This window comes from Perna viridis, chromosome 15 (genome assembly GCF_037379345.1).
Source record: "Perna viridis isolate PV_CMFRI_1.1 ecotype Kerala chromosome 15, ASM3737934v1, whole genome shotgun sequence".
NCBI classification, from domain to species: Eukaryota; Metazoa; Mollusca; class Bivalvia; order Mytilida; family Mytilidae; genus Perna; species Perna viridis.
In genome coordinates this window covers 18,265,433-18,289,408 of record NC_142459.1, presented here as the reverse complement: position 1 = coordinate 18,289,408, position 23,976 = coordinate 18,265,433, and the positions used below count along the sequence as shown (strand labels likewise).

Here is a 23,976-nt window from a genome sequence, read left to right as displayed (position 1 = left end):
ATTGCATCCGTATTAATTATCACACATTAGACATACTCCCTGGTGATCAAACAATGATCATTGTATTCAGATTCATTTGCAAGAAACGTATATCGAAAGCAGTAGGTCGAATTTACATCATTATATACGCATGAAGATTTCTTCATAACATCAATCATGGTCATCAGAGAATGTATCTGAAAATTATATTTACAAATATGTACTTATCTCATAATGTTCATGTAAACTGAACATTAAATAATATGACATACATTTCTTTGTTTGTTTACATAGAGAAAAAAAATTATAATTTCAGAGTTGCTTAACAGAAGACCACATAATAACTTGTCTGTAAACGATTTCTTTCAATTGTCGCCGCAAGTCTGAGACATATGACCTTAACTTATTTCTTTTTAGGTTTTAATTTAAAATCTCCTAAAGTAGGTCAAGGTCCTCCTCACACGATGATCTTGCAATATAAGCTAACCATAGTCCATCGCTTTACTGACGACGAAAATTGATATTTTCACGGATCAGCAGTATACATCGAATGCATGCATATTTTTGTTTTAATATATGTTGTTCATTCGTGGAAAAATTATGAATGTCTCCCTATGAGGAGAATTTATGTTTGAATCAAAAAAACTGAAATATATCATTTTAATTAGAGAGTAATGTACATTTACATTTAATAACACATGCTCTATAATTGTCTAAACTGATTCACATATAAAACTCATCTCCAATCTCTGTGCATTCTCTAACGCATAAAGTATGATACATTTTTGAAACGTCATGTAGATGCACAGTTCTTATTCTTAACTAAAATTAAGAACAATAACAATAACAAATCAAAACACTTCCATTATGTCATTATAACATTGTAACATCTGTTTTATCTATGATTAATTGATTATTAATATTATTCTACAATTCACATGATTGTTTGAAGCATCTGATTCTTTATATTTGTATTTCCATATTGGTCAATTACAGCATTTAGAGGTAAGTCAACTATAACTAACTTGTATTACAGTAAACAGGGCGAGTACACGATAAAATGTAAAAACCAAATGATCCAAATTATAATTCCACCTCTTCACAATGTTTGATAACTATATTAGATTAGAATAGAATACAATAGAATAGAATAGACGCATTACATTTGCAATCATCTTAATGACATTATTGAAAGAGTAATCAAGGGAACCAAGGTTATAGCGGTAATCAAAAGAAAGTAATCCAGGGACAAAGACCAGACATGGAAAACAGACATACACAACAAAGAAAATAAAGTAACTAAAATCATACATACAACGTAAGGAAAGTAAATGAGCAACTCAGACTCCACTAAGAACTGGGAGCATGGACCAGGTGCACCGGTAGGGTAAGCACCTCTGCTTTTCTAGAAGCACCCACCGAGTTGCTCATAAAAAGTCGAGTACGGGGTAGACAAAGAGGGAAGGAAATGTATGAAAATATGAAATAATTGGTATGGATTTGTCTTTGAAATATGGAAGAATTTTGTTGGTAACGTTTTTGTGATTCGTTAAATCTATTGTTTACATTCAATGAAAATGATATCAGTTAAAACAATCATGTATTCCAATGGTGTGAATTTTAATATAGGAAATACAAAAAAAACGACAAACAAATTAACTTAATTTTCTTTGTTTTGTAAACTAAGAACAAATAAGGAAGTAAACGAATTAACCGAGCACTAATCCGATCCATAATCAAGTCAAGTCCAAAATAAATTAGGGGTAATTTGGATGACTCTCATAAACTGAAACAAATCAGGTGCTTTTCTGAATTACATTTAATTCATGGTTTACTTTCGTGTGATCTATCCAAAAAAAAAAATAAAATAGGGATAAATTTCTTTATTTTCTTATTCAAAGCAAGACCTTATCTTTACCAAAGATGACACATGTCATTTGAAATCAAAACTCATAGTCATCTCATCATGTATTTGAAAATTCTTTTGACAATTATTTGCATATCTTATGATGTTCATGCAAATTTAACATGAATAATTTTATCATAAATCTTAAGGCATACATTTCATAGAGTTATTTTTTATACATAGAAATCATCACAGATGTTCGAGTGCTTTTGTAAACCAAAAGTGGTGTAATAAAAATGAATGATAACAATGTTTCGATGGTATATGTATTTATATGTGTGGAATCCCCCTTAAATCCAACATAATCTAAAACAAGGTAGAAACTACAGCATACTGCCATTTTTGGGCCAGGTCCAGCATACATATTCGCTGTGTGTCAAAGTCAAGTTTAGAAAAAAATCAAAGATTCTGCATTATGCAGGAGAACTATGTAGGCTTGAAAACTGAATAAATCACATGAAAGAGAAATGTGGATGTCTTTATTTTGTTTTACACACACGTAGCAAATGTTATCGGTCTCTGAACTTTATTCAAAGGCAAAAATAACTTTGATAATATAAAATGTATAAAATTCAAGATCAATGATTGAATGAAAAAAAAAAAAACATTAATTTGCTTTATTTATATGATTTGAAAAAATATCTGATAAGAAATTATTGTAAATAGTAGCAATCAAAATATCAAGTATTGTCACATACAATACTTTACAATTCTAAATAAAGTAATAACTCTGCATCATAACAGATAAGGGGATGAACTCTACTTTTGCAAGAGTTGGCCTGAGCAGTGCAGAAAATATATACTAAGAATTAGAATTGCTCCTACACAATTCTTCTTTTATCATTTAAAAGAAATTAACATCTGTATCTCTAATTCACCCCCACCCCCTTTAAAAATATTTCCACAATTAATGTTAAAGAAACAAGACTCAATGCAGGATTTTTGTTCAGTTTTGTATATAAAAATACTGAATTCAAAATGTATAAAATATTAATATCCAGTTTCATTATTTTGCTACTATTTTAATCATCGCTAACTAGATCTCGAAGAGATTATATCCATCTCTGTGCTTCCTGCTAACTGAAGGCATAGTATTTATATTTGACAAATGCGAAGAAACATCAAATTAAACAATTTCCCTTGCACTGTTAACCAACTGTCTACACCACAGGTTACCAAAATATATTAAGATCTATTTGTTAAAACTAAAATCATTTCATCGACACACAGATCAAATCAGCACAAAAAGCCGTCAACACTGAATTGATGTATTAGAGTTTAAATTTTGTTAGGATTTTGTTATAATTAAGAAAGTATGATTTCTGAAACCTTATGATTAACCTTGACTTTCTTTTTTTTCATGACACAAAAACAGAAGACAAAAGACGAAGTAAGTTAATACGGATACCTCAGATATTTTCAACATTTAAAGGAATTCAATGGAATCAATTCAATTATTCACTTTTGTACAAACACAACTTTCTCAAAAGCTTCTTACTTTCTTGTTGTTGTTGTTTGTTTGTTTTTGTTTTTTTTTCCAAGATTCAATGATATACAAGGTGAAACTTATCAAATATACACACACTGTCATTATGTCAGAAACTTTATGAAAAACCACGCCTTTGCTTTTTTCATGACTCATAAACCTACGCACTGTAAAACATGATTTTTTTTATATTTTCTTGTTGCAATTATAATAGGTCCTAAAACATACTGTAGTAATTTAATAAACAAAATACTACCATGACTGGTATAACATAAAAGGATTTTTTTAACCGTGTGAATAATTCATGATACTAAAGGTCTTTTATTTGTTATTCCTTTTTATACATTGACCTTCAGTTTTGTTGGTTCTTATCTTTTTCATATTTTACTATTTTTTAAAAACAGAAAACAGCCTTTAAAACTAAAGATTGTAGCATAACTGCATGTAAACTAGGCAACATCGAGAATAACATGTTAGGAAATAATAGATAGTTATATTTACATTAAATCCGTTTTGTTTTTAATCAACCCGTAGAAGCAGAAGCAGCCGTTCTAGATGCAGGAGGTTTGTACAAAGAATTCTGTTGAGCATTTTTTGTCATTTATTTTTGTGTTTTGTCTTTGTTTTTTTTTTTTTTTTTTGTTTATTATATTTTATTGTTACCCGTAGATGCATAGATAAATAAAACTTTACGGATCATAACTACCACAATTTGTCAAAAACTTACCAATATTTGTAGATAAAACATTAATATGAAATATTAGGTCAGCCATATTTAACATCATGTTTATCTTTAGAAGTATTTTGCGGGATACAATTAAATTTCACTAATATATAATTAAATATTTTAATACTTCTCTTGTTATGTTATAAAAACATGGGGCGGAATTGTGTATACCTACAAATCATAATCTCTACTGAATACGTCCAAACAGTCACTTCAATAATGAAAGAGATAATTAATCGTGGATCCCTGTCCAAATTGTTGAAAATATGTACGACATTTATATTTAAAAATGGACATTGTATGATTAAATGCGTATACACCTGTTCTGATAAAATTTATTATGAAATAAATTTGAAATAAACGTTTATTGTTATCCGCTGTATTGCTAATGTTGACATTACTTACATTTACGTGGCATGATTGAAAATAAAACCTAACCATTCATTATTTCTACTGATTATTTTTTCAGCTGTGTATGGAGTGTTTATATCACAAAGTATACGTTATGCCAGAGCTTGCCATAAGATTGAGGTCATCACTACAGAAGTTTTATGGTCGTCATCATGAACTCGTAGCTCGTTTTCGTGCATCCATCCACGCCATGAAAACTGATTTATTCAACGGTTCCTAGTTTTCCTTTCTTCGTTTGTCTACCCCGGATTTGACTTTTTATGAGCAACTCGGCGGATGTTTCTAGAAAAGCAGAGGACGCTTACCCTGCCGGTGCACCTGGTCCATGCTCCCAGTTTTCTGTGAAGTCAGGGTTGCTTATTTCCTCTTTTTGCTTTGTATGCATGATTTTAGTTACTTTATGTTCTTTGTTGTGTATGTCTGTTTCCATGTCTGGTCTTTGTCCCTGGATTACATTCCTTGTATTGCCGCTATAACTTTGGTTCCCTTGATTACTCTTCCAGAGTTTATTTTACAATAAAATAATACAGTGCTTCAAAATAGTTAAGTACAAGTCCTTATACAATTCTGACACTGCCTATGGTAAAATGATTCATGCTATAGAAAAAAAAACATGGATCAGATGATGCTTTTTTGGTCTACATATGCTATATTTCCATATGACAATAGTCCTTTCTGTATTTAGATCTATGCTTTGGAGAAAATTCCAATTTAAAGCAATCAAATCAAACCAAATCAAGAACGATAACTCTTGCAAAGGGCTAATATCATGTACAATCTATATAAATTTAATCTTAAAAGCACAACCTTCCCCCCCCCCCAAATGGAAAAAGTAAGGCTGGTTATGTGATCTATAAGGGATGCTGAAAAAGAAATCAAAGTGAATTTGGAGGGTTTTGACATGCATGAATCACCCCCTGTCTGATTTCTATAAAGACTTCTACTTAAATGTTTTGACAAGCAACGAGACAATCAAATTATGAATGACTCGACATGTAGTTTACATTACATATTTACATATTAGTAAAAAAAATAATTTAAACGTTAGTCCAATCAGTGATGATTAATTTTGTAGTTTTGTAACTGATTTGTTTGTAGAGGCGACATTATTTATAATAATGTGTTCACGATTCGTATTTACCCATTAACAACAAAATTATCCAGATTAATCGATCCGATGCATTCGATAAGCAATATTTTAATATCTGAACAACGATCTGTTTATATAAATGCATTGCATTTACTATTATTGAGGATTTGATCACATAGTGAATATATTTGATAACATTGTGAATATATTTGATAACATTGTGAATATATTTGCTTACATGCATTTGATTCGGGGTGAACAGTTTAGCCAAAATATATAACAAGTCGAATATAGAAAACACATATTACATGTGATTCTGTTTTAAAACTACATAATGACTAAAAGTAAAATATTTCTCGGTCTGGAAACCACTTTAAAAAATTGACATACGAAAATATATTCCTCTATTTCTACATTGTAGGTAGTATAATATAAAGTATGGTAACTTCTCATGATATTAGTTACCATAATAATTGTACCAGTGTTATAGCATTACGTTTAATACTATCTGATTTTTATACTTTATAAATTTGGAAAGGATACGAACAGGTCATCCTATATTAAGAATGATATATTTAAATTAGAGTCCTGTCGCTTCATATCATTTCGAAAGTGTATCCTTTCCATCAAGTTTGTTACGATAATCTAGCAAAACATTCAAAAACCCTTTAACCATTTAGCTATAAAAAAAAACAGTCCCCAATGCTTTCTAATAGTTGTCTTAAACAGCGACATAAGGTATTAGGATTTTGCCGTTCTCGCTATGGAAACATATTTTGATTGCAATAAAAATATGAAAGAACATATAATATATTTGCATGCGGCCAAGTTTCTTTCAACGTAATGAAATCAATATCAATTGAGTAAAAATTATTTACATTGATAATGACTAACATAACTGCATTGTTTGTTTTTGTTTTTGTTTTGTTTTTGTTTTTTTTTTCTAGTATTTTAATGATTTGTTAACTCAACTTACAAAACCTTTTGATAATAAATCTATTTCATGTTACAGACGATTTAGTATCAGAAGGCACCTATGAATCCTACGACAACACTGTATACCTTACTGGTGCCTGTAATGCTGGCAAATCGACACTGGCTAGTGTATTTCTTGGGCACGATATTCCAAAGGAATGGCATTCGACCGATGGCCTGGTAATTCACTTCGGTCAAAATGGGATTGACTTGATTACAAAGGATATGGTCCCACTAAATGAAGGTAAATAGGAGTATATACGTTAATATGATCTTTTAATTTTGTATTATTTATGTATAAATGTTATCATGGTTCAAATTGATTAAAATCGTTTGTCTAAAAGATAAATGTGTTATATTTCTACCATGAACAGTTTCAATACTTATTAAGTAGTAGTCTTCGTAAGAATCATGCAAATGCTGTAAAATGTGATACATCCGAAAAAGACAACAAATCTTTTTTTTTTTTTTTTTTTTTTTTTTTTTTTTTTTGGTTATGAAATTGCTCTATAGGTCTATATTATGAAATGTATGATTATTCGTTCCTATATATTTGCTCATAAAGTATAATCCACATTGGAAATCCAACAGCTAATATTGTATGTTTGTGTCATTTAAAGTGTTTTACTCCCTTAATTTTAAATTACACAATGCACTTTCTATAATATTTATTTCCTAAGAACAAGGTCTATATGAAAAACCAAATTTCTGTTTACTATAACATTTTAAAGAAAAGAAATCAAAATATGTAGGCTTCCCACATATAAATCATATTTTGTATCATTCTTATATGGAGTGCTAGGGTATCATAAACTTTGTTGAAGTAACCAATAACTTAAATGAAAAATGATTTGTACATATATGAAGGATAAAGTTGCAAACATCCATTTAAAAATGTCCCTATTCTATATGGTAGAAATGTTGATTTCATAATTTCATAATAGATTTAGGCTTACGTATATTTAATCGACCCAAATAATCTTGAAATCAATGGACAACTGATACACATCTATTGGAACACACGAAACCTCAAATGTGTACATTATTGAGCAATGGTATTGCATTCGGCTGATAGCCTGGTAATTCACTTCGGCCAAAACAGAATTGACTTGCTTTCAAGGAAAATGTTCCCAATAAATGAAGGTAAATAGGAGTATATACTTAAGTATGAATTATTATTATTATTATTATTATTTATTGTTATGATAATTATCACTATTAGTATATTTGTTTAATCATTAATTTTATATTGTAATTGATAAATCCATGTTTTTATTAATCATGCAAAAGATATTCGTCTTAAAATTATTTTACCGAATTCAAGATGTTTTCTGTTAATAAATGAATATCTATTATCTTTTTTTTTTTGTTTTATTGAACTTTTCAAACAAATAAACATAAAAAATAAATGAAAAAAATATTCATCTTAACAATTTAAAGGATCGTCTTTTTCTCTAATTTTCTCACTACAGGCTATATTTTTTCTCTAAGTTCAGGGTTAAGTTTTTTTCGGACTAACGAGTTAATTTTCCGGGTTAAATGTATATTCAAGTTAAAAAAATGGCACATGTTTAAGCTATTTTGTATTATAATCATTTGAAACGCTGTCACTAATTTTAAAACTGGCAAAATGTTTTCATGGTATGAATTGACATAAATCGTATGTCAAAAAAAGAAAAAAATGTGTTATATTCCTTAAATGATCAGTTTTTAATACAAATCAAACAGAAGTCTTCGTAAAAATCATGCAACTTCTGTAAAGTGTGATACAGCCAAACAAAATGGCTGCACATCTTATGTTTTTTGTTTGTTATTAGGTTTCTCCATTGGTCTATATCATACAATGTATACTTATTCATTCCAATCTGTCTGCTCTTAAAGGATAATCCACATTAAAAAATCCAACAGTTTATATTGTACTTTAGTTTTACAGTGCACTGTATATAATGTTTATTTATGAGAACAAAGGTTATAATGTTACAACAAAAATGTCAAGGTCAGAAATAACCTCTAAGAAAGATTCAGCCAACAACAGACAAATTACATTTTCAATAATAACTAAATAATTAATGTGTTGCAATTTACAGTAATTATAATTACAAAAAATACTTATCACTATTTAGTCCGGATAGTTTGCTAATCTGTCCAACTTTTGATGTCCACTTTTCAATTCTGTTATATAGGAGGAATCCCAGAGTTACTTTAGATAGTATTAGTCCAGCACAGAATAATTTTAAACACTTAGTCCATTTTGCAAAGGTGTCCTCAGAAGCCCGGTACTAAAGAAAGAATGTACTCACAAAACAATATTCAGTCATTCATCGGTCAATTAGATTATTTCCCTTTTCAGATGTCCAGTATTTATATATAAAATATCATAAAAATCTAGAAATACTATGAAACTTCTCAAACAATTTAGAAAACAAGTAATCATTAATGAATCAGATAAACAACATAAATATCAATTCAAGACCTAGATAATGCATCAGGTATAACATTTTCTTTGCCTTTAATATGATTGATTACAATGTCGTATTCTGGTAATAACAAACTCCATTTGGGCAGTCTCTGATTTTTATTGTTCAACCTATTTAGGAATTTTAGGGGATTATGATCTGTGAAAACAAAATTAAATGTCTAGTGAAACTAAAATAGACATCAAAATACTGTAAAGCTGAGAAGATTGCAATGCATTCTTTTTTCAATAGAAGAATATTTTTTCCGATGTTTATCAAATTTCTTAGAAAAATATGCTCTCAGTTTGTCGACGAGATCAGGGGTCTACTGGCACAGCACAACTCCTACTCCAACATCACTGGCATCGGCAGCAAGTTTGATAGGTTTTTTTTTTCATAATCAAGAGTGTTTAAAACTGGACTACTAATTAAAAATTGGTCAAAATGTCTGAATTTTTACATTATGTTCGAACTCTTCAAACTAATATGAGGTACAATTGTGGCTAAAGTGGAAATTTGTTAACAGTTGTCAGAGCGTTCAAAGAACTCTTTTAACATATTAACATGACACACACTAGTATTTGTATGCCGACCTTTTGTTTTGACAACATTATTTAGATTATTGATCTTACTATCTATTTCATATGATCCACAGTACATAACTTGTAATGGATGACCAGGAATTGGCTAAAAATACAAGTACCTTATCACCAAGTTTAAAAACTCTGTTCCTTGCATCTTTATCATACCACTTTTTCATTTTGAATAGTGATGTTTTTTTTTTAAGTTATTCCGAGCTAGTTGTAAATCATTAAACAATCTTTCTTTCAATCTAGACACATAATCTAAAATATTTTAGTCAGTGTGTTCACTCGGCCATTCTTCTTTTACTTGTTTTAAAAGTCCCCTGAGTGGATGTCCAAAAACTAATTCAAAACGACTGAAACCAAGATATACCTGAACAGCAAAGAGCAAAAAATAAACATTTTCATCCCAATCTCTTTCAAACTGAATACAAAATCGTATATTATGGTAAATAAATATAAATTACCAGATATAATCTTTGGAAGTGGCCGAACACAGTCAATGATAACTCGACTTAACGTTTCTTCAAAAGCTGACATTGGCATAAGTGGTGCTGGTGGAATTTTGTGGTTAGGTTTACCAATCATCTGACATTCATGACAAGACTTGCAAAATGCTGCAACTTCTCTGTTCAGTCCTTTCCAGTAAAAATGTTGCAAGAACTTCAAACCAATCTTCTTTACGCCAAGATGACCTTCCATAGGGGTGTCATGGGCAAGCTTTATTACATCGTACCTCTAGACCCGTGGCACTACTATCTGGTGTACCACTCGCCACATTTCATCAAGGTTTGCGTCCTCTGCTTTTCTAGAAACACCCGCCGAGTTGCTCATAAAAAGTCAAGTCCGGGGTAGACAAACGATGACCCGTTGAATAAATCAGTTTTCAAGGTGTAGATCGATACACCATCACGATCCACGAGTTCATGATGACGACCATAAAACTTCTGTAGTGATGACTTCAATCTTGATGCCTACCCCATATTATGAATTTATTTTAACATAACTATGATTACGTTTTTCTCAAAATTGGGGAAATCAGAATCACATTTTTTATTAAAATGACATAATCTCAAAAAAAAAAAATAATAATAATAATCATAGTAATAATAATGTGCGCAATATTTTCTTAATTTACTGTATGTTTCCAAAAAATTACTCTCTGATTTGTAAGGGTGATTTTCTTAAAATAAAATTCCTATTAATGAACTCTTGAATTACAAAACAAACTTTAGTTAACAATTTTTTTATATAATGGGCCAGCGAAATGATGCAACTGCGCTTCTTTTTTTTTTATTAAGATACCACTTGTTCCCCATTCAGATATCCATTCACCTGCCGATTTTTTTTCAATAAAATTGAAAAGCCGAAAAGGACACTGATTTCCTGTATACTACTGTGAAAGTATAATTGTTCGTAGGGTATCAATTTTCATGGTTATTTGGTTCACCAAAACCACACAAATTGGAAACTACGAATGTACGAATAAAAGTGGTTTCATAGTAACATAGTAATACGTGGGTTTAACGAAACTTTAGGCCATGACTTTCTACCCTTCGAAAGCCACACGATTGACAACAACAGTAAATACCAACTTTAGCGTTCCCCTGTTTTCCTGCAGAAAATAAACTGAGTCGAAGTTTATTTTTTTAACTGGATCATGTATTTAGGCCCAGTATCTCCAGTAATTATCTAAAAATATTAAATAAGTAACTTACATATTTTACATTAAGTCAAAACCAATGAAATGAACTATAGCAAATTAATTACATGATTCAGAAAAAAAATACTTAAAGTCTTAAATCAATCCGTCTTCTGCAGTCATAAATAACAATTATATATCTGATATGTTGCATAGCTCAAGAAAGTAATGGTCTATTGTTCATTACGAGCATTTGTTGAGTTAAGTGCAAAGTGAGGAAGCTGGTATTTAATGCTCTAAGTATATACTCAGGGCATCAGCAATTTTCAAAAGTTTTCAAAGAAATAACTGTGTAATTTCGGTTGTTAATTTTAAGTGTTTTTTCTGTATCAAAAAGGTTTTCAACTTTGGTAAACATTTCAACGTAATACTCATCTAATCCAAATAGGAGAAGATTTGAAATCAATTTATCAGGAAATAAAAGTGCGGAGTTATGTTGTCTGTAATTGATATTATCTGGATCCAAGTTTTATTTATTTCTAAACTGGTATGTGCATGTAGGCGCAATATCTCCTGTTATTGGTATTACATATTGGGCATTTTCTACGCGCATGTCAATACTATTCGTATTCAATGATACATTCCTGCGATATTTAGTATGATTTGATTGTTACTATCGTGAGACTTTCTTCTAAAAGTTACATGCCGTGAGGTCTTTAATTTTCAAAGAAATGAACGTTTTAAGTGGGTCAATGAATGCCAAGGCGTCATCAGTTTTCAAACAACTTTGTTTTTGTCTGTGAAACGTTTTGCATCCAATGTTTATAATTAGAGGTAGACGTGGAAAATAATAGCAGTGGTAAGACCTATACTGCTACCACATAATTCATAGAAGAGATTGTGGAAAACCATAAATCTGTGCTATCCTCTTTCGGCCTCTCTACCAATGACGATGATTGTGATTTACCGTCTATGTACTGGATTCTTAAACTCCACAGGAATCCATACAAACAACGTTCCATAGCTGGATCTATAAAATGTTCCACCAAACCCCTTTCCAAACTTTTAACTTCTATACTCACAACTGTTTGCAGTCCTACCACACTTGTTACTCCCGTAGTAGTATCAATTCAATGCAAAATTCTGAAGATCTTTTGGAAACAATCTGTTCAAGGCTATTATCTGAATACGATAGCATTAAAACCGAAGATTTTTCAACACTGTATACATCTATTCCCCATACTCAGTTAAAATCTCGACTTAAAACATTATACATCGTTGTTTATCCAAAAAAGATGGCGCACCTAGATATAAATATATAGTTCTTTATAGAGATTCCTCATACTTTGTAAGAAATGATTCCAAATCATCTTCCAAATATACAGAGGAAGATGTTTACAAAATGCTGGAATTTTTATTCGATAACATATTTGTCCAGTGTGGTGGACGTGTTTTTCAACAACGGTAGGCATTCCAATGGGAACAAATTGGGCTCCTTTACTTGCTGACATATTCCTTCCCTCTTATGATGCTTATTTTATTTATTTATTTTATTACATATTTTCTATTATTTTATATCACAATTGGATATTCTGATGACTTACGGTGATCTTGTAGGCAGAAGGTACCAAAGATCAAAAACCCAGACATTCGATATTTTTGATGGAATATCGCATTATAGACAACAATAGTGTATTACCTCGACATAAAACTGATATAACAATATAAACAAGACACGAGCGACATCCTGGTAATTTCAAAGCATAGTATTTCTTTTGACGTACAGTTACCGTATATCACTTGTTAATATACGGTATGTGAAATTTTACTGCTCAAATAAAGGCGTGGTGATACTTTAATTTTACCACAATGTCTTATTACAGTAGTAATTTGCAAAGCATTGGCAATGTCGTCCACTTTAATCATACGGTGGGTAATGATTCATTTGTACATATGGTGTGTTGCACATTCATCATAACTATCTAATCGATATAAATGAGAAGTTGTATTTGCTTTACAGAAATGAATATCTTCTCAAAGGTTTTACGTGGTAATCCTAAAGTAAAACAATCGGGGGCAAATACAGATAACGATGATGAACGTACAAGGCACCGGCATGATCCATATCGAAAATCTACAACAGCTACTGTACCTTCTATTGCCAAAGTAAGAGAAAAATCTATCTCAGAACAACTGTGCTACAAACTCAGCGAAACTTTCCTGCAGGGTGTCAAAGAAGGTAGATACAAGATACATATAGCTCCATCAGATTTGGTTGACTTCGGTGGTCAAAGGTCATTTGACATGACACATCAGCTGTTTATTCGACAGAATGGAGCCTTTGTGGTCATGTTTGATGGTAGATACGGATTTTTGGACTACTTACCAGAGTACCCTGGTATGAAAATGACAAATGAAGGTATGTTTAGCGTGAGGTATTTTGTATTTATCGCTTGACATACAAGCCACAGCGTAGGAATATTCGATGACCCAACTGTTTATTGTTTGTTTACTAGTCTACAATGAAAAATGATTGAATACAGTAACTTACCCGATTAGAATGACTAAATTCCAAAATTATTCAACTCACTGGAGTTTCACATGCATGACAACATTGTAATTTTAATGTTTTGAATAATCCTTGTTTGTATTGATTATTTACCTTATTGTCGGAAGATATCCCAATCTATATATTTTTATCAAGGAACATGTTGTTGGTAAATGTTTGATCCATGGTCACAAATTGCTTCAGATTGATGCTTTTATCATTTAAAACATTTTAAAAGAGCATTTTATCTTTGTTTATTTTATCATTATTATTATTATTTTAAATATATCTTAGCTCAGAATACCATGATACAAATGTACACTAGGTTTTCATTGTACTTAACTTTTTCACATTAATTAGAAGTTTAGTTCCCTTAAAAAAACTTACATACATATCCAAGCGATACAAAGTGGGTTTGAAGAAATAAAAATAAATAGATCTGAAATAGTTGGTACTTTTAACCCATTTATTTTGTAATGCATTTGTTGTTAGCTAAGTTTTCTCCTAATTTTAGATATCGTCAAGCATTGGGTAAACTCTATTTTGACGTACTGTATAGGGGGAGAAGGCATCCTGCCGATGATATTGTTTGCAGCAACGCATAGTGATCACTACACAAAGGTTTGTAGCATATCACATATCTAAGTTTGAATTCACAATCCTGTTAGTTACGATTATGAACAATTGTCATTTGTTTGCATTCAAACATAATAAGAATATATTCTGCTCGATTATTGTCAATCTGAAAATCATTTACTAATCCTAAAATTCCTATAACTAATCAATACATTATTCGAACAGTGCTAATAGATTTAAGCCCATCTGATCATTAGGTTATTTGTTGTTCTACATGTACTGTTATGTTAGTAAGAAATTGTCCTTTCTGTATATAGACCTACTTATTGAAAAAAAACACACATTTAGCTCCGATTAAAAACTCACGAAATTAAGAAGGATTAATTCTATATTATATCTATATTATGTGCATGTCCCGTGTTTACATATGAATGGAAACTAAGACTCGTAAAGGGATATTTAATTGTTTCTGAATACGAAATGAAATTTTGTTTGAGGTTTTGATATGCGTGGACAACTTCTATTATAATATTCATATAGGCTCCTACTTTTTACGTAATTTATGATGATTATCGTATATACAGGAAATTGGTCATCCACAAATAAGTATGTTTATCAAATCTATTTTTAAGAATACAGGGTTGTTAACATGGTTATAAAGTTATAAGGTCAAGTATACCTAATACGAATGGTTTTAACCTTGGATAATTTAGAACATATAAGACATGATTAACGCTATTTTTAACTACAGTTATTTGTGATTTTGTTTATAATTTAAACAAATATGACACTTATTTTACGCATACTTTCATTAATTCGTTCAGCTTTGTGTTATTTTGTTTTCGGATAAATTGTCTGGTTTTAAGATTTTCACTTAATTCCAGGATGATCTTGAATTCAAGAACAGAGAGTTTTTGGTGCGGCTTAGGGAATTCTTCGGTAACCATGAGATGAAGGATCATATTGCACTTGACACTATATATTTCATAAATGCAACAAATCCATTTGATTCTGAAATCAGGCGACTACAACAACGTCTGGTGGAGATTGCTTTTGCCCAACCTTCTTGGGGTAAACGTAAACCAGTCAGATGGGTTCCACTAGAGATCCAATTGGCTGAAATGAAGAAGTATGAGAGTTCTATAGTAGAAAAGGATCGTCTCAGAACAATCAATGATTCTAACGGCGATTTATCTCTGACAGAGGAGCAATTTGATGAATTCTTACAGTTTCAGCACTCGGCTGGCAAAATTATGTACATTAACCAACCAGACCTTGATCAGTTCGTTGTTCTCTATCCTCCAGCATTTGTCAACATTCTCAGATCATTCATCACCGATAGAATATTTTGGCCAAAGCCAGGTAGATTTGACAAATTTAAATCCTTGTTCAAATCATCAACGGAGAAGAAAATAAACATTCGAAACATTTTGAATGCGATGTCCAAAACAGGTAAAATATCAAAAATGGAGTTACAGAAAATATGGAGTCAAAAATCCGTGCCGATTACAACCACTGACGAAGGAGAGTTTGTAATAAAGCTGTTAGTACATCTTGATGTTCTCATTGTACCTCGTCAGTACAGAGATGATGGAGCATCAAATACTTGCAACGTTTTCTTAGTCCCATGCATTATAATGGAAACACTGCCGTTGTCACTTGAAGAGGACATATCCTTTAGAGAACGCTCCATTTCACTTGTTTTTACATTGGCGAAAACCGTCCCTGCCGCACTTGCCTACAAGTTGATCGGTGCAGTAGCAAGCATTTGGCCGTTGAAAAAAGAAGGTGACAAAACGCTCCTTTTTCAGTTTGCCGCAGTTTTGAATGTAGATTCTGAAAACGACATGATAGTTCAAGTAGAAGAAAACGAAGTCAGAGCACACTTGACCAACACAACGTCAAAGTCCAAGATATCACTAGATGTCGCTGCAAGTATTCAAGAATGTCTTACCAGCACATTGAATTACGCTCTACATTTTTATAACAGCAGTATGGGTGGACAAAGAAAGATTTTTTCAGTATCTGAATATTATGATGTCAAGATTGGTGAAGTTTGTAACGGTTTACCATGTGTTGTTTCAATAGAAGAAGCACGGAAAAGATCTGAATGGATTTGTCGTCATGGAAATAGCCATGAATCTTCATTAGCATTGAAGTGGATGTTTGAAAGGGTAATTAGTGTTTGTATCGTACGAATATTATCTTCTCTGTTTTATTTTTTCAACAGCGTGTATGAGTGTTAACCTTAATATATGTATTTATGCGTTAATGCAACATCGTCGTCGATATTTTTCAGTGGTTTAAGGATAAACACATATCTATTGGTGGAACAATACTTGTAAAAATAATTGGAAACAAGAAAACACATAATTCAATGAAACAATCTTGTGTCGTTTTTTTCCCCAAAAATAAATTATTTGCAAAGTACAAAACAAATCATTACATTATAATGTGGCTTGATCTATTTCAGAACTTGATTAAATGTGATCCTGTTTGCAAGGGTGAGTTGAATTATCCTGCTAAACAATTTTTTTTCTGTATTGAATTTCATACAATTTCCTACGATGCAATTAAAAGACGGGTGGTACAGGGTAAATTATATCCCACAAATTATTGTGTTTCAATGTGATGTTAAATTAATTATTATGACAGGAATAACAAGAAGTTAGGAAATTATTTGTAGCAAACGTTGGTGACTGGGGATAAATGTTTAAAATTTCTTACCAAATCAACTGAATTATGAGCAGATCATAATGAGAGAAATTTCCCTTTTTTTGCTTTAAAGTGCTTTCCATGTGCTTTATTTGTTTTTTTTTACTTCAGTAAATTACAAAACGTCATCCATTTTTTAACATGAGTTTGTGATCTCAAATGTTTGAAATTGTTTTAAATTTTGAATGTGAAATCCACTGATGGGATCTCCCATACACAACCGCTTAAGTATAAGAACAGGAATCATCTAACGGTACGGGATATCAACTATAAGCGTGTATTAATAATTGTAACCATAATTCCGTGATCAATTATATTTTTTACATTAATTACCATGTTACCATTCAAGCCAAACATTGTCTTTACCTGGATAATGAGATTACATGCATAATTAGCTTCTATCAAATAAAGCTGAGTACAATCTCATCAGAACATTATACATTGATTTTTCAATTCCGGTTCATGCCTTTTTTTTTTTTTTGTATATTATGTCTTGTTTTCATATTTCAAAGACAAATCCATACCAACTATTTCATATTCCTATACTTCACCCATTGCATCCAAAATGTTTAGTTATAAAAGGCTATTGCAAAATCTCGAGATTGCGGACTTCAAGGCTAAACCACCCGACCTTTCTTGCGAAAACTCTCCATTCAAATATGGTCTTTCTGGTCACGTCGTTACAGAAGATTTAACATAAAAAACGAATATCTGCGTAATATCCTTTCTAAAGGTCCTTAGTACCGTGAACCACGCTGCATAAACTGGAATTGTAATTTTAACGTTCTTATTGATGCGGTCGAGGACTATGCAAGAAATTGGATAAAACGAGAACAAGAAGACATTGATTCTCTGTCCGAGTGGTTAAAGTCCGTGAGGTCTTTAATTTTGAAACGCATGAAAGATTGAAGTAGGTCAATGTGTGCCAAGGCTACATTAGTTTTCAAAGACCCCGATGTAACAAAAACATTGTCTACTGCACATGACTACTATGTTGTTGTACCAGCAGACAAAGCCCAAAACAACATTGTTTTTGTCTGCAAAACGTTTTACATCCAATCTTTGTAGAGGTAGACGTAGAAAATAATAGCGGTTATAAGACCTATACTGCTACCACACAATCCAAAGAAGACATTGTGGAAAACCATAAATCTGTGCTATCCTCTTTTGGTCTCTCTACCAAGGACGATGATTGTTATTTACCGTCTATGTCCTGGATTCCTAAACTCCACAGGAATCCATACAAACAACGTTTCATAGCTGGATCTGCAAAATGTACCACCAAACCTCTTTCCAAACTTTTAACTTCTATACTCACAACTGTCAAAGAGGGTCTGCATTCCTACCACAACACTTGTTACTCCCGTATTGGTAATAACTCAATGTGGATCCTGAGAAATTTTAAAGATGTTTTGGAGACAATCAGACTATTATCTGAATATGATAGCATTAAAACCTATGATTTTCAACACTTTATTCTTCTATTCCCAATTCTCAGTTAAAATCTTTTTTTTATTGCTTTGCATGTATAATTTTAGTTACTTTTTGTTCTTTGTTGTGCATGTCTATTTTCCATGTCTGGTCCTTGGCCCTGGATTACATTCTTTTGATTACGCTTTAACCTATGTTCCCTTGATTACTCTTTTTTGTATCTTTTGTGTAATCTATACTATTTTGTTCGTTACATAGTGTATGTAGATATTTCCTGTGTTCTTGTGATGTTCTTCGTTTTGACACACCTGAGTGGTTTCATTATTGATGCTACGGAATATTTTCCAGTGGTTTTTAACGACATCACAACATCCATTAGGTATTGTGTATTGCAATTTTCGCCACTATAGGTAGATTGAAAATTTCTTTAACCTTCTTTTGGTGACCATATAACTTAACCAGATTTCTACGCCCAGCCATAGTACTTGTCAATTTTTACAAATTTTTAGACTTTGAATAACCCTGCAGGATTTCATATTTTATTATGTGTTGTCGTCTCATAACGATAATGGCACTACATGTATATCTAAAATTTCCGACGGTAACAATATTTCATTATCCACTGTTTTGAAAAATGCCATTGTGTGAGGAGTACTCTTTGTGACAAATCTACTTATACATATAGTAACATAATATTGCTTTCGGTTATTTCCGATAGTAAGTTTGGAATCTATAACTAACGATGCTGAACTTCTGCCATCGATTACCAATATATACCAAACAGCCCAAGAAAGTTATTTAAAGAAAATCTATCGTTAAAAAAAAATTTATTAGTCGCTGAAGGCTTTGCCAATATTTGACAGTTATAATTTTTTAGGTCTCGACGATCAAACCTTGCGACAACGATGTGACAATGTTTTGTTAATCCGACTTTCTAACCAGTTGGGGATGTCATCGTTCAGTGATTTGATGATAAACCTTGGCCTGATGTGGAAAGATCTTGATAATCTTCAGTATGAGTATTCAAGTCCTCCTCTACTAATGTTTATGGCCTTGAAAATGTGGCGTGACAGGGTTACCAAACCAGGAAAGGAACCATGCTTAGGGGATATTCAAACTGGTTTATTAGCTATAGGTGACAAGGAGCACCATCTTTGTCAGGTATGTTTGTTTTTTATCAAGACTAGCTAAATGAAAATAAGGGAAATTAATTTGACATTCATTATTATACACTCGTTGTTTGCTTTAAACACTCACACTCTACAGTAAATCATGCTAAAATATCAAATAATATCGAAGACTTAACAAAATGAATCGAAATTAGTTACAATTTCCTTGAGCGTGTTAAAACAGTGGGATTGAATTATAAATTATTAATTAGAGCTGTTTTTTTTAAACCAAAATGTCTGTTTATTGTTCTATATGGACATCGCTCTTAGACTATTATGTATTTTTATTTCAGATTTTTAGGAGTAGTTCTCGTCTAGAAGGTAATTACTACATTTAAGGTAGTTTACGACGCACGATTCTTCTCTGTCGTATATAACCTATGAATATAAAAGTGGTAGAATAGTAATATATTAATTTACCCCAAAATATATCGAAATTACTGCAAATCTAGAAATTATATAACAATATAATGTGTTTACATCAATGAAGGTTGGCTTGGAGTATAGGGGGTCTTTTGTCGGACACTAAGTCTTGATTATTTGTTTATTAAACGGAGAAGGAAATGCATGTCTGGCTCTTAAGTATTTTATTCACCAAAGAACCCAAGATCGTATTTTTGACGTCATGTAATGATAATGAAATATTCTGTCAATATCCGGTGCTGTCCCGAAACACTTGTGTCCAAATGTGCAAAACTGATCTGAATACGTTTTGCTTCCATTATGAATGTGCAATGTGGACGCATAGCACGATTTCAATACCTAAATGCAATTAGCCATTTTAATAAATATACAGAAGGTACATAATGGACACATAATATATAGTTTATTAAACATGGAAGGTAATTTGCATATTAGAACGGCTTCGTCGTATTATCAATATTGATTATGTTTGATGCCATACATTAATGTGTTAAATGTACTTATTCAAACTTTTAATTTGAAACGTGAAATCATGATATCTAGGCTTTTGTATTTATCTATTAATAGATATTGCAAGGATAGAACTCCAGTCTGTTCCCGAAGATGCAGTATTAGATGAACTTGCCCACAACATGGGGAATTGCACTGTTCATCTAGGCATTGAACTTGGTCTTAAAATGCCTACGATAGAGGAAACATTGAACAGATACCGGAGAGACATGTTTGATCAGACGCGTGACATTTTGAAGAAATGGAAGAACAATTCAAGTGTTGCCCCAACGATCTTTAGATTAATGAAAGCAGTTGACAGAGTAGACAAAGGAGGATTGACATTTTTGTTAGAGGAGTTTCTTCCAGAAGCAAACCGAAACTGAATAGTTGAAATAGGAATAAAACTGACTGATCTATAACTGTCATACTGTATATTGAGTGTGATTATATACTACAAACTATAAAGACAATATCTGAAAGTTGAAGCAGAGAAACCATAATGGGAAATATGGATGATTGAATCAAATATATTTTCGTTAATGTATTCTCCCGTAAGACTACATAACCATTCAGAAGAAACGACTTATTAAAGACTCTGTGTGTGTGTGTGTGTGTGTGTGTGTGTGTGTGTGTGTGTGTGTGTGTGTGTGTGTGTGAAAGTGTTATGTTCGATTTATTTCACATTCGGCCCTGACATTAAACTTTGTTAAATCAGAATGAATTTTCCACAATATTGTGTAAAAGGTTTGCTTACTTTGCCAACGAAAATATGTTATCAGATAAACTATTAATAGCTAGAGGTAGGAAACCTTAGTGCAAAATAAAGCCAAAATGTTAAACTACAATGAAAAAAAAAATACTTGATTTCATTACATTATTTTTCTTTCTAGGAGATAATGGCTACATGGATTGACAACATTTTGTTTGATTGGATAATGTTTATTTCTAACAATTTGTGGATGTACATGTATTTTAGCTGATTTTGTTTTTCATACATTATAACCATATATTTTGCTGAATTTGCTTCGTCAGATCATCATAGTGACCATATTCAATAATATTTACCATTTCCATGTCTTTATTTTAGTTCATAGCTACAAATTTATATCTTAATGTTATATGATTCTTGAATATAATTTTGAAATCTTTTATGATGAGTGATTCACACAGATATCTTAATTCCAAAATCTTTTGATAGGAAATCATTCAGTAGGTAATCAAGGGAACCAAGATTATAGCGGTAATCAACAGAATGTTATCCAGGGACAAGGACCAGACATGGAAAACAGACATTCATAACAAAGAACATAAAGTAACTAAAATCATACATATAAAGTAACAAAAGTAAACTCGGACTGCACTAAAAACTGGGAGCATGGACCAGGTGCACCGGTAAGGTAAGCGTCCAAGCGTTAAAACAATCTTATGATGAGTGATTCACACATATATTTTAATTCCAAAAATCATTTGATAGGAAATCATTCAGTAGGCTTTATAGAAATTGTTAGCATCTTAAGATGTGATGGATTTTTTGTTGGTGTTTATCATAGATTTTATCAATTAAGACTCAGATTACATTTTGTTTGGAAGAAGATTAATGGTCTACAATTGTTTGATTGAACAATACTTATATCTAACACTGTGTTTGTAAGCCAATGTTGTTATTTTGTCTTTGAGTTGATGTATAACCATTCAAGTTGATAGTTACTTTATATTTTAAATGATATTTGCTTCTTTGGTTCAGTCTTAAACCAGGGGAATCTTATAATATTCACTCATAATTTAATCCAAAATATTTTTTGATCGGAAATCTTTCAGTAGACCTTATGAAAACTGTTATGAACAATAAGAGGGCAAATAAATTTTGATCATTGGATATATACACTTAAATTTTGCTTAAGCTATACTGTTATTTCTGGCCAGAATTTTTACACTATAACCAGTCGAAAATTAGTTCACTAAGCAAACTAATGCAGGACGAGTTGTTTTCAGAACGTAACAAATGTGTTTGAACAGTTGTGTTGATTATCTAGAGTTATGAATAATCATCTTCTGCCTGAATTTTAGACAGACTAATATTTTTTTTTTTGTGAATACATATGAGGTTTTGGGAAATGTTTCGTTATTTTACATTTTTATACAATTGTCTGCTTAGTATACCGACCCACTTGTTGCATATAATAAACAGTTATAAAAGAGTAACGTGTTCATAAATTTCAGAAACCGTTGATTCACACACAATGACATTTTTTCTCTTCTAGAAGAATTTGAGGAAACAAAATACTAATAATAAAAGTTAAAACTTATAAAACCCGACACTTGTCATTTTTATATATTAAGTGTTAACATCTTATTACAAATTATTTTTAAATGGTGTTTGTCTACATCATATCATACCCAAATGAGGTTGACATTCAAAGACATTCTACTTAAACACTGAAATTCCTTCGAAATCAATTGGCTTTAACTACATTTAGCTAAAATATAAAAGATATTTCAGTGAATTTTTCATTGGTAACCTCTCTCCTTGTAGTAATATTCTATCTATTAGAGTATTAAGTTCCGACCTTAACCCCATTTACTTTGAAATAAAATGCAACTAATATATATATAGATATAGATATATATATACTTTTTTTATAAACGAACGCAACTTGGACAAGGTTGTGTTATCCATTGATTAAAGTCGTTACATAAATGTTCTATGGATATACCCATAACCTCATTGACTGATATGGCGTGTTTTCTTTCAATACGATAATACACCATATCTCTATTTTTTTCCGAATTTCTACATCAAACAGCTATGAGCAAACTACACTATTGTAATGCGTTCTTTCACCAAAATACAAAAAGAATATACTAGCATGATTACAGTCGATGAACATTCCTTAACATCAGCATAGGAGATGTGACAAAACTTTACCGCAGTTGGACAAAATTATATGGGTTGAAGATAAAACTAAAAAAATAAAAAGTGAGATCCACTGGTGCTGTTTGTTGTTTTTGTTATTATTTTTTTTTGTTTCAGTTGGTTTTTTTACAGCTTTTTTTTTCTCTTGTTGTTTTTCATTTTCTGTTTTATTAATCCCAAAATCGTTTTTTTTTCTTGCACTGAAATTGCATGCATGTTGACCGAATGGCCGTCATTTTTTTTTTCACATTTTCAAATTACATTATTGTGAATTCTTTAATCATAAAGGTTGCAAAACTTACATGATATGAGTTTCTTCAAAAGATGGCGTTTACCGTAAAGAAACATTTACACAAGTTCAACTATAGATCGATCCAATATTAATTAGAAAGTATTTATTGGTCAATTAATTCGTGCTTATGTTCACTTCTGTAAACTTCTGATTGGGGTCA

The 23,976-nt window shown here is 31.4% G+C and overlaps 1 protein-coding gene across 1 annotated transcript; it reads left to right on the top strand.

Annotated features, from left to right (window-relative positions):
• The first annotated feature begins 2,490 nt into the window (after nucleotides 1-2,490).
• On the top strand, nucleotides 2,491-22,808 carry LOC148597314 (uncharacterized). The gene is made up of 10 exons (XM_088563891.1): nucleotides 2,491-3,275; nucleotides 3,906-3,935; nucleotides 6,612-6,818; nucleotides 13,277-13,675; nucleotides 14,319-14,425; nucleotides 15,265-16,554; nucleotides 16,854-16,884; nucleotides 19,404-19,687; nucleotides 19,989-20,016; nucleotides 20,686-22,808. Exons 1-10 carry the CDS (start codon nucleotides 3,218-3,220, stop codon nucleotides 20,991-20,993), a joined length of 2,742 nt encoding a protein of 913 aa, XP_088420017.1. The 5' UTR covers nucleotides 2,491-3,217; the 3' UTR covers nucleotides 20,994-22,808.
• The last annotated feature ends 1,168 nt before the right edge of the window (nucleotides 22,809-23,976 follow it).

Coding starts and splice junctions, on each gene's coding strand:
- LOC148597314 (XM_088563891.1), top strand. CDS start 3,218: ATGATTAACCTTGACTTTCTTTTTTTTCATGACACAAAAACAGAAGAC. Junction 14,426..15,264: donor ATAGTGATCACTACACAAAG/GTTTGTAGCATA, acceptor ACTTAATTCCAG/GATGATCTTGAATTCAAGAA. Junction 16,555..16,853: donor TGAAGTGGATGTTTGAAAGG/GTAATTAGTGTT, acceptor GATCTATTTCAG/AACTTGATTAAATGTGATCC.